The 12,747-nt window shown below is 42.3% G+C and overlaps 1 protein-coding gene across 1 annotated transcript in view; it reads left to right on the forward strand.

Moving 5' to 3' along the window:
* CHD2 (chromodomain helicase DNA binding protein 2) overlaps positions 1–12,747 on the forward strand; it is a 143,156-nt gene that overhangs the window by 17,269 nt on the left and 113,140 nt on the right. Inside the window, exon 3 of the mRNA XM_006885193.1 lies at positions 10,931–11,162. Coding sequence (XP_006885255.1) covers positions 10,931–11,162 — 232 coding nt within the window. The remainder of the gene's footprint in view (positions 1–10,930; positions 11,163–12,747) is intronic.

The following is a 12,747-nucleotide window of genomic DNA, read 5'->3' on the forward strand; positions in this document are numbered from 1 at the left end:
TACACCCTTCCTAATTTTGAACCATGCAGTGTTACCCTCTTGACTGTTCAAGCCCCAGTGGCTTGCTGGAGAAGGATGAGCCATCTTCACGTGCACAGTTTGCAGCCTCTGAAAGCCGACTGGGAGGGTAGGTCAACTTTGAGTTGATTCCAACTCCAGAGCAATGCCTGTGGAAAAAAAAAGAAATTTTAGACTCTGGGGGAGATGTGGCTTAATATGTGCTAGCTTTGTCTTTTAAGACACAGGAGTAATGAGAATGAATGTTGTGCATCAGTCCTGGTTGGTTTAACTGAGGAATCTTCAGATGGGAAGTACACCAATCTAGAGACATGAATATTGTGAATTCTGTAATAAAGGTGGACAGGCACACAGGTTACGAGGGTTACATGCCCAAGTTTTGTTTAAGCATTTTTAAAATAAGGATAATGAATTTTTTTAGCGTTATCCAATTTTATGTAATACTGCTTTACACATGCCTGTCATAAATATTTTACCACTGGTAGAAATGCCAGTGTCGTAAGTTTTGTGTTTCTGCCAGGTTTTGCTTTCACAAACAAATTCCAAGCTCTGCTAAGCAGTACAGCCATTTTGTAAGTTAAGAAATCCAGTCAAAAGTCCTGAAATGGTGGCTGTTGGGCAGTTACGCACAGACTTGCTCTTTGAACAGAAATACTGCACTGTGGCCCTCTTGTGGCTACTCTGAGAATGGTAGTTTAGAAAGGAAAAGTGGATTACACTTTCACCAAAATCACAGTTAAAAAAAGACTTTAAAAAAAAACAAAACAAAACTGTAATATCACTTGCTTTCAAAGTTCAGGGGTCAGAAATATTTAATTATGCCAATTTTGCTTTAGAGACTTGAAGAGGTGCCAAATAATGTTTACTCACAAATGAAAGGAATGTTGTTTCTCAAATAACCCTCAACAAGATGGTTTGACACAGTGACTAACAGTGGGCTCGAGTGTCTTAGAAGGCAGGGATGGCACTGGATAGAAGCGGCGTTGAGCTGCTCATAGATAGGGTCACTGTGGGTCGCCAGCTCCATGGCCCCTAAGAACAGTGACAAAAACGCCACTTTCTGTTAACATTTTATAACTAAGATGTGTCTTGGGTCACTTACAGCTATAATTTGTTCAGTCAGATATTTTAAGTCAGCCATTTTGAATTTGAAGTTTCATATAAACTTGTTTTTCATGAGAGTTCTGGTTTTAATTGTCTTATAACTTTTAGTTTCCCTGGACATCAAGTAACTTCCTTACTTTATTATTTAAGCAAAAGCCTAGTTAAAGACTCCTTATCTACCTCATTAACTCTGGTGATTAGAGACTTGAGCTTTTGATTTATCTCTGCTGTTCTAAGTCATAACCTACAGCTTAGGACTGATAGCATTTAGTCCTACAATTAGACATTAATGGAAAAGCTGTGTATTTCCCACCTGTCCTTTGAGAGAGTAATTTGATTGCCAGTGGTCTAAGTGGAGAGATGTTTTAGTTCTTCTTTTTAACTTTTTTTTTCTATTTCAACATTTAAGAACTTTGCCCTTCGAGAAGTATGCGAATCAAAGTGAGTAATCACACTATTAAGACTTTAAAAAGCATGTGCCACCTGCATATGTTTAATAATTATTAAATTTGGTGTATGGCGTCCAAAAAGAATTGAAAATCACTCAGTATTACTAGGCTGATTGGCATCTTTGGCTCATGTTGTGTAGAACTAGGGGAGTGTGTTTTATTCCTGGCTCTGAGTTTGCCTTGTTTAGTCAGCTTATTCAGAACTATTTGAGACACGAGACATTTGAGACCTCTCAAATGAACTGTCAACTACCAGCCTCAGTCATTAAATGTTAGTGGAAACCCTGATCACATCTACCTTGCTCAGTCTGCAGCGGGAAGTAAGATTTGATGCTTACCTTTTGGGTTTGATTTTATCTTAGAATTAAATAGCTAATGCACTTGAACTGTTTCAAGCAATCTATTGATTTCTCTGGAGAAAACCACTGTTAGTAATTTCATCACGGATGTAGATTTACATGCATATATACTGATAGAAATATGGCTGATTTTTACATAAAAACAGCATCTTATGTTTTTAGGACTCCCTCTCAAATACAGAAATACACAGCTGCACAAGAAATTCATACAAGGTTGACTGGTTACTAGTTATAGCGAGCGGTCCCTTACCAGCCCCATCGCCGCCAGTGCAGTGCATGAGCCTGTGTTGTGGTGACTCAATTCATGTCATGGAGGGTCTTCCTCTTCTCAGATGCCACTGTGCCCACCTGCATGCCATTCTCCAAGCACAAGCCCTTCTAACTAGTGCCATGAACTGTATTAACTCAGCCATAGGTGTCACCTAAGAAGACCTTGGTGTCAGAAGGGAACTTGATTTCTTTTGTTGTTTACCATCCAGTCGAATCTGACCCATACCTGACCCTTCAGTGGGTTTTCAGAGGCAGTTAATCTCATGGGAGGAGATTGCCCATCTTTCTCCTGCACAGTAGCTGGTAGGTTTGAACTGCATGCCTTTGGGATTGCAGCATAGCTTCTTGCCACTAGGCCACCAGAGGTCTCTGATTTCTTTTATATGGAGAATATATATAACAGATCATGCAACAACTCAACAAACAGGTTCTACACATGATGTTGTCTTTCACGTTAATGTTATCACTTTGATACTCTTCTTGAGGTGTTTTTATTAGCATAAACTTGCAAGCCCCAAACTTTCTTATCCAATCTTTCAAGTTGCTGTTGATCCAAACTATGTATAATAACATTAATCTTAAAAAAGCACAATGCTCAAGGCAGATGTTACATATATATATAATTTTTTTAATGTCATTTTATATAATTTTTTATTGTGATTTTAAAGTTTATAGAAAACTTGGATTCCCATTCATTCATTGTGGCACATTTTCTTCCCTACCCCCGCCAGTTCATTTTTCTCTTTAAAAAAATTCATTCATTGTTGCACAATATCCCCCCCGCACCTTGCTGTGCGCCTCTTATTCTGGACAATAGTCATGGAGATAATGCCTAATCATATATTCCTTTTTAAACAGGCTTTCCCTGATCTGTTCCAATGCAGTGTTCATTATTTACTCATTTTTTTTTCCTTAGTTTTCCTAACACCCAATGTCAGTCCTGTTTTATAACAGTGATATTATGTGGTATTTGTGCTTTTGTGACTGAGATATTTCTCTCAGCCTAATGTTCCCCAGGGTCACCCATTTTGTATAATATTTCATGAGTTTCTTGTTTTTCAGTGCTGTGTAGTATTCCATTGTGGGAATATACCGCAGCTTCTCAATCCATTCTTATGCTTATGTACAGTTGGGTTGCTTCCATCTCTTTGCTATTGTGAACAATGCAGCAATAAACATGGGTGTTCATTAATCTGCTTGGGTGGGAGTTCTGGTTTCTTCAGGGTATATTCCCAGTAGTGCAATTGTTGGATCAAATGGTATTTTTATTTCCAACTTTTTGAGGCAGCGCCATACTGCCTTCCATAGTGATTGTACCATTTTACACTCCCACCAACAGTGAATAAGGATTCCAGTTTCTCCACAACCTCGCCAGCATTTGTTGTTTGCTGCTCTGTTGATCTTTGCTATTGTTACTGGGGTAAGATGATACCTCATAGTTGTTTTGGATGGATGTTCTTTGGTTAAGCTAAACTTGTTTGGTTCTAAGAATTGTTATGTGCCATCAAGTCGCTTGCAACTCATAGTGACCTTATGTACAACAGCTCTGAACTCTGCTATATCCTGAGCCAATCTCACTGTCTCTGACACATCTGCCCATTACTCAGTTACTGTCAGTCCATCTTATCCAGGGTGTTCCTCTCATGCACTGTCCCTCCACCTTTCCAAGTATGATGTCCTTCTCCAAAGATTGATCCCTCCTGGCCATGTGCCTAAAGTATGTAAGATGGAGCTTCAAAATCCTTGTCTCCAAGGAGTAGCTTGATTTCGCCCCCTCAGGACAAATCTGTTTGTACTCTTCATAGTCCATGGTGTATTCAGTACTCTTCTTCAGCACCACAACTCAAAGGCATCAATTCTTCTTTTATCATCCTTAGTCATTGCCCAGGTCTCTGATGCTGAGCAAGTAATTGCAAAGACCATGGCATGGATCAGGCGCACCTTAATCTCCAGACTGGTATCATTGCTTTTCAGTACTCTGGAGAGGTCCCTGACAGCAGACTTTTCTTGATGCAGTTCATCTTTTGATTTCCTGGCTGCTGGTACCAAGAGTGTTAATTGTGGAGCCAAATAAACTGAAGCTGTTAACAATCTCAGTCTCTTCTTTATCCACTGTGGTGCTGCCAGTTGGCCCAGTGTTGAGAATCTTTGTCGTCTTGATGTTAAGCTTCAATCCATATTGAAGACTACAGTCCTTTACCTTTTGCAGCAAGCACTTCAGGTCATCTTCAGTTTGAGCAAGCAGGATTATGTTATTTGCATAACACAGTTGTTGATGAATCTTCCTCCAATCCTGAGACCACACTCCACCTCATAAAGTCTAGCCTCCCAGATGATCTGTTCCAAATACAGATTGAAAAGAATTCTTAGATTATTTATTATTTATTACTTTAGCTGAAAATTTATAGAGCACGTTATCATGCACAGATTGTTTTGCGATGTTGCTTCCAGTTTCCACAGTGTTGTCTGTGCCAGCACCGTTTCCACCCTGCCTGCCCCCTGTCCATCCATCTGGTGTCCCTCCCCTTCTTGCTTTCTCATCTTTGCTCTCATATAACTGGTGACATTTTCCTTCACATAGGTAATTGTTTAAAGGACCATATTCTTCACAGGTGTCACTGTTTATTGTTTATTTTGTAGGCTAATTCTTTGGCTTCATTCTAGGTGAAATGTGTGTAGGACTGTAGTCTTGATGGTGCAGATCCATTAATATCTTAAGAATTTTAGCTCAGGTCTACATTTTTCCCTCATTTTGTAACTGGAACCCACCTACTGCATCCCCTGTCAGCATGCTGCTGTTAGGTGCTATAGAGTCGAGTAGGACTCATAACGATTCTATGAACAAAAGATCTGAACCCTGTTCTGTTCTGTGCCATCCTCACACCTCCTGACACAAGCACCCTTGTGTCACCTTGTCAGTACACCTAGTGGAGGGTCTTCGTCTCCTTTGCTGACCCTCCCCCCTTCCCTAGCATCTTGTCCTTAGGAATAGCACCTCCTAGCAACATGCCCAAAGTATGTGAGATGAAGCCTCATCATTGTTGCCTCCAAAGAGCACTCCAGCTTCACCCTAACACATATTTGTTTGTTCTTTTGGCCATCCATGGGATGTTCAGTGCTCTTGTAGAACACCACATCCTTATCCTTATTCATTGCCCAGCTCTCAGATGCAAAGCAAGTAATTGGGAAAACTATGGCCTAACTCAATTGCACCTTCATCCTCAAACTGACACGATTACTCCTTAATAATTTGGAGAGATTCCTAACTGTAGACTTACTCAGTGTAATGCGTCTCCTTATTTCCTGACTGTTGGTATTAAGGGTGTTCATTTTGGATCCAAGCAAGATGAAGTTGTTGACAGTTTCAATCTCTCTTCCATCCATCATGATTTGATCCAGTGGTAAGAATACTTAGATACTTGATACTTAGATGCAGTCCATACAGAAGGGTGCATTCCTTGATCTTCTGCAATAAGTTCTTCAAGTCCTCTCAGTAAGCAAGGTTGTGTCATCTGCATAGTGCAGATTACTGAGTTTCCCTCCAGTCCTGATCCCACATTCCTCTGCATAGAGTCTAGCATCTTGAATAATTTGCTCAGCATATAGATTGAATACCTTTGGAAAGAGAATGGAACATGACATAACTCTCTTCTTAATTTTAAACCATGCAGTATTCTCCTGCTCTATGCACACAACAGCCTCCTGGTTCCATATGTGCACAATTAAGTGCTCTGGGACTCCTTTTTAACATCAGCCACAACTTGTTATGAACCACACAGTCAAATGCTTTTGCATAATAAAGCAATAAAGCACAAATAGACATTCTTCTGATATTCCTTACTTTAAGTCAAAATATGTCTGACATCAATAGTGGTATCCCTGGTGGCACAGCCTCTTCTAAATCCTGCTTGAACTTCTCCAAGTTCCCTATCTATGTGCTGTTCCAGCTGTTTTTGAATGATTTTCAGTATTTTGCTTGCATGTGTTATTAATGATTTTGTTCGATCGTTTCCGTATTCAGTTCAATCACCTTTCTTGGGAATGGGAACAAATATGGACCTCTTCTAATAGCCATGCACCAGTGCTTCTGATCTTAGCCTAGGAGAGGCTGCGATTCATGTGGGACATAGTTCTGTGGGCTTATTTTTACCTTGAGTCATTGGCCTCATGCACTTACTTTCTGTCCAGCTGGGAAGAGCTCAGTAGTATGATAGATGACCACTTTGAAACTTTTAAGACGCTTGACAGAACTCCTCAACCTACGAAGTAGAGCATTATCTTTAGGAACCAAATCTTGCCAATTGACCTAGTTGACCTGTGAGATTGTGGAGCTCGGCCCTCCAGAAGAGTCACCTCAAGGCACGTGGGATGTCTTGGAAACAGACATAATTATGTGATTCAGAATTGTTTTTTCTTTTTTTAAAGGACACCGCAGGAAATAGTTTCAGTGGTTTGTCCAGGCCCTGTCTCTAGAAAATTCAGTGAGAATATAAATACCTCTGCACGTCCTTCCTTGGTCAGTTGATCAGAAGGTTCAGCCGGGTGTTTCATTCTGGTCTCGTGGTGGGGGAGGCCATTGTCCATGGAAGCTGGGAGCCACACAGTCCGTTTCTTCCTGTACCTTCTGTTTCTTCTGTTGCTCTAGGGAAATCTGATTTTGGAGTAAGGCTTTGGCATTAGAGAGTTTCATGACCCTGCAGGAGAAGTACGGCAGATGTTTCAAGATTTTGCCTGGGGTGGTCTGAAACTGGCCCTGAAACCGTAGGTGCCACCCTGTTGGCCTTCTTCTAGGCTGTGCAAAGGGTCATGGGATCTAACAATTGTGAGGCATTTAAAATACAGAGTCACTTGCTGCAGGGATGCCTCTGTGGTGGTTTTGGGCCTTATTTGACAGAGATGGAGAGCGATAGTGGCCCAGTGAGCAAGGAGCTGTGTTTCCAATCCACAGTTTCGAATCCACCTGAGCAGGATGGGAAGTCCCTGCCCATGCAGTTTACATCCTCTGAAAAATCACTGGAGAGTGTGCTGAATCGGTTTTAGTTCAGCGGCACATGACAACACATAATGACGACATAGCAGAGTTAAGATCTATTTACCGAGCTATAGAGTTCTGGTAGGACATGGATGGACTTTAGAGTCCAGCTTGATTTGTAGTCACTGTTCCCTTCTCCCTCTCACCTCACATGCATTCCAGAGTGGTCCTTGGCCAACTTACTTAAAACACATCAGTGTTCTCATTTCTCACAAGGGAATAATGCCTAATAAGAGTTGTTATAAGACATAGTTAAAGTAATGCATAAACTAATAGTAGGTTATTTATCCACCCCCCACCTCCCTTGCCTTGCCTGATGGTCTCATGTACAATTTGCCAGAGAGCAGGTAGGAGTTTCACCCCTACTCATCTTCACCCTTCTCAGGTGAAGATGGTAATGACGGGCAAAGTCCAGTGGGGATTAATTTTATGAAACATTGCATGAGAATGATTGTATGAAACCATGTAAATGAAAAAGTGTGAAAGACAAGGTATATGAACGTTGTAAGTAAACGAAATAAAAAAATGGAATTGGAGTGCTTTAATGCCAAAAACAAAATAGAAAAAGCAGGGGGTTGGAATCCACCAGTGACTCTACAGATTGTTGGTAATCCTCTGTGTGATCTGCAGCCTTTGAAAACACTGAAGGGTCAGCCAGGAGTTGGTTCTGAATCTACCACAGTGAGACTTCGAGAGAGGGTACCAAGGTCAAGCGTCTCATTTCCCCTAAGCTTGATTTTTACTCCTGGCTTCATCCTAACAGAAAATCCTCGGCTCACTGATGTGATGACAAGGACCTTGAGGGTTTGTTTGTCTATATCGGTCACAGTTTCCAATGTGTTGTAGTCCCTGGCCTGGAAATATGCAACCCAGAGTTAAAAACCCACCTCCATAAAGCCTGTTGTAACTATTTATGATGTGCACCCAAACAGTATCACTACTCTGGCAGCCTAGAGGCAGGAAGCTGCGCTGCAAACCCGAAGGCACGAAGTTTGAAGCCACCATCTTACTCTGCGGGAGACGGGTGGGCAGTCTCCTCCCATGTGATTAACTCACTCTGAAAACCCACCGGAGGGTTAGCGATGGGTTGGTTCTGACTCTATGGTACACAGCAACAACAACAGTACTATTACAACAAAGCTGTCTGAGTATATCTAGAAGTATCTGTTTTTACTAGGACACACTGGATACTATAAGACAAACATTGATTTGATGTTAGCTATGCCCCTTACTGTATTATCCTGGCTTAATGTACAATTTGCTGACGGATTTGGGAACTAATTCATCTGAAGACTCCCCATATTATCCCACAGACTTATTTATGAATTGATAAGACCCCATTTCCACTTGAGATGATAAGGTGCCTGTAATCATGAAACCCCTTTTCACCTTCGTAGTGGGGATTTCCATTTCCTGACTGCTAAACTTGAGGGACTTTTCATTAAAGTAATGCTGTCCTCCGTTCCCTGCTGCCCCTTGCCATCTCCTTTCCTTGCCTCCCTGAGTGACTACAATTTTCATTCACAGGTTGAGGCATCTGTCTCCTCTTGTAGTGTCTATTTCTCACTTTAAGTGTAGGTGCATGTTGCTTAACATCCACCAGGGCTGTGTCAGAAGCGTATATATCTGTCTTCATATGTACCTGTGGTCCTGTGAGGTTATAATAGAGTTCAGAAATCTGAATTGGAGAAGCAGACCTAGTGGATGTGCTATCCTAAGGGTGGATTCCAGTCCTTCCCTAGCTCCCTGGCTTCCATGTCCTCAGCCCTGGAGTTGCAGGGGAAGGGGGTCCTGTCACCCAGCTGGTCCCACTACAGCTGCTTTTAGGGCAGGGACCAAGAGGATGCCACAGGTGGGTGCTCTGTGGACACTGCTGTCCCGCTAAGGCTCCTCCCAAGGTGGGCTGGGAGGAGGTGGGAATGGAGAACAGGCATTCTGGGTTCAACCTTTGGAGGGGAAGGGAGGATGGTCGAGTCAGCGAGCAAGGTGGGGAGAGAGCTGTGAGGGCAGGGCCCACAAATCTTCTGGGGGGATGGTGACCAGGCATGGCCGGCAACACCAAAACCCAGACTTCAGGTCCCAGGCCAACCTGTGGCAGCCCTGGTGCCTGTTAACTATAATGTTTGTTCAATGTCCCAGTCACGTTGCATAGGATGTGTCCCGGGTGTTAAGCCTTGCATACCTAGGCCTTTATCTCTGTGAGCACACCCTGCACCCTAGAGTCAAGGTGCTCATGTTCCCACTGTGAGGCCAGAGAGTACTGCCTCTGTCTTTCAGGACAGAGCTGCATCATTCTTCCAACTCCTCTTTCTGTTTGGTGACTGTAAGTACATGCCCGTTTATTCTCATTGCCTCAGACTTCTAGACAACCAGAAGACTGCTGGAAAGGAGATTTGCAGCCACTCATATGGACTGTTTTTTGGGTGTCAAGTTTATCTGTGATTAAGCCCCACGCGTAAGAGTGTCGGCAAAGTGAGAGCCATCATTGTTACTTGTAAAAGGCGAGCAGTAAGCAACAATCGATTTCCAAACCAGAGTGCTTGCCCTTCCCCAGAGTCCCTGTGACCATTCTCCTGTTGCTGGATGGTGCTCCCCGTTCAGATACTTGGATCTGGTGCTGTGTTCCCATCACCTCTGCTTCCAGCCACCACCATGTTTGGGAACCTGTGTAGCTTCTGAGGCTTCTGCTCTGCCGCAGGACACACCCCTATGATATGTTGTGGTTGGCAGACGCCCCACCCAGGCTGTCTGCGTCCCTGTCACTTGGCCCTTCCAGAGCTGCTGCTGCTGGCCCCTACTCCACAGCCTGAGTTTGTGGGACTCTGGTCACCACGCCACCCCTGCAGCTGCCTGCTGGGGGGACGTCCAGGTCCTGCAGACACACTCGGGCCCCTGTTGATGTGTGCAGGTCCTTGGGCTCCCAGGCACCCTGCTCTGCCCAGCTGCAGGAAGCGTCCTGCACAGGATTTTCTGGGGCCACCCAGCATGTCAGCCCTCTGTGGACCAGACTCCTCCCTGCGATGCTCAACCTGGGCTTCTGTCTGTGGTGTTCACTCTTCTGAGTCAAGAGCCTGCCTCTGACTCTTCTTGTTGTAGTGAGGACCCCACACCCCACCCCTTCAGCCCCTTTGGGAATGGCCCTTTTAAGCCTTGTTGAATGGCAGAACTGACTACTCTCTATGGCAGGCCGTATTTGCATAGAGAACTACTCAATCCCTGCAAGGATTTTACAGACCTAATTTGCATAATCCCTGCCCTTCTAAGACTTCCACAAAAACGTTATATGGCTTAAAGGCCATACGAAAGCAGTTCTCTTTGGAGGTAATCCACCTACCTGATTTCTCCCTTCTGACGGTGATTTGAGATGAAGGGGCAGGTATGAGTGGAGGTCAACAGCAATCCTTATGTGTTACTTGAATCAAGTTCTTAACTGCATATTCACATTAGAATTGTTAAATATATTGGGTCTGGGGCTCCCTGCACGGCAGGGAGCCTTTGTATTGGGGTTTTTGTGTACATATGTGTAAAATAAGTGTAGTTTTATGTTTCTTGGATGAGTCTGACACCTATAAAGAATGACTTAAAAAAAGAATCACTAATGATTAATTGAACCAGGTAGCATTTTTGTCTGTTTATTGTGCCTTGGCTATTTAGCAGATTCTTAAATATTTTTTCCAACCATTTTTTTAAACATTTAGTCATTCGGCATCTGAAGAAGCATCGGGTTCAGATTCAGGCAGCCAGTCGGAAAGTGAGCAGGGCAGTGACCCGGGAAGTGGACATGGCAGTGAGTCAAATAGCAGCTCCGAATCTTCAGAGAGTCAGTCGGAGTCTGAGAGTGAATCTGCAGGGTCCAAGTCCCAGCCAGTCCTTCCAGAAGCCAAGGAGAAACCAGCATCGAAGAAGGAGCGGATAGCGGATGTGAAGAAGGTATCGGCTTTCCTGTATTGCAAAGAATGTACCTGCTGGGACCAGCTGCCAGAGCTGTGTTGCCCCATGGTCAGCTCACATACAGGCAGTGCTTAGATAGGCCTGACGTCTATCTGTGCAACTTGAAGTTAGGAACCAGGCCCCACAAATCTTCTATGTAGTAAAAATTCTAGGTACATCCAAAATTACGAATGGGTGCTGCCTATAATAAGTGGTTCATGGTATCGTACACCAAAACATTATTACTGTGTTATGTTATAGCTGTTGTAGTGTATCTGGAAGTGTCAGGTGATTTTGATAAATACAAAGGTATACTATACTACATCATCAAACAAACATTTGATTAACTGATATTAGATTTAAACTGTATCTACATGGGAATGAGTGTATGAAACTCAATATGAATGAAGAGTAGTATGAAACACAGTGTATATGAACTTATTGAGCAAACCAATATAAAATACAATAAAAATTTGTGCTCACACGCAGAGAACCCTTTCTCTCAGTGTTCCAGTTTATGTACAAATTCAACTTTTAGACAGACTTGGGAACACAATGTGTTTGTAATCTGAGGATTGCCTATAGTGAAAATTCTTAATGCTTTTTCTGTTAATATTCTGCTTATTTCTTTATTGTTCAGCTAATTGATACAGTTAAGTCAGGGTTGTAAGGAAAATACTCAATTACACGAATAATCAAATTGTAGTGTCACAAAGACAAAATTTTATGCTTTTGGTTTTTAAACTTTGGAAAAGGTGATTTAAGTTACTTTTTTATATTATACAAAATAATACCAGAAAAGCATTGACATTTATTAGCAAATGTCTTTTTTAATTGACTTCTAGAATACAATTGTGGAGCTTATTGAAAGATAACAATGATGCAAGGAAAAAGATAGCTTTTGTTTTCAGAATAATGGAAGGAAAAAATTGTTTTTAGAAAAAAACTGAAGGTAACACTAGTGGCAAAATACTGTGGTGCAATCCCCTGAGCATGTGGTTCAAGGCCACCAGCTGCTCTGTGGGAGAAGAATGGATATTAAGGTATTGTTTTGTAGGCCTACCAGTGGAAGAAGAAAAGAGTATTAGTGTCAACTTTTGTGAAATTAGAGACATTTATTCCATGTTAGGAGCCCTGGTAGCATAGTGGGTAAGGCATGGGACTACTCCCTGAAGGTTGACTGACAGTTTGAATCCACCGGTTACCACAGGAAGAAAGATCAACTGCCTCCTCCCATAAAGAGGAACCCAGTGGCGGCTCCTGAGAGCTGACTTGGTTTTAATACACTTAATGGAAGTGGTTTAGTTTTTTTCCTTCTTTTACAGATGAGGAAACCAAGGGCAATCAATTGAGGAACTTGAGAGGCTAGGATGCATGGGTTTGGTAGTGGGAAAAGTGCTTGAAATGCTGTAAGATAGGAAAGAGTATGTATCATCACTATTATTTATTTATAATAAAAAACTGAAAATAGGCTAGTTAGTTAGAAGCTGCTGGATTGTAATATTATATCAAAATATAATCAATTTACTAGTAAGTATACATATGTTTGTGAACATTTGCTGAGCTGTTACTGACTTTCTTGGAT

This window comes from Elephantulus edwardii, unplaced genomic scaffold (assembly GCF_000299155.1).
Source record: "Elephantulus edwardii isolate Elephantulus edwardi_28Jun2011 unplaced genomic scaffold, EleEdw1.0 scaffold00041, whole genome shotgun sequence".
Classification (NCBI taxonomy): domain Eukaryota; kingdom Metazoa; phylum Chordata; class Mammalia; order Macroscelidea; family Macroscelididae; genus Elephantulus; species Elephantulus edwardii.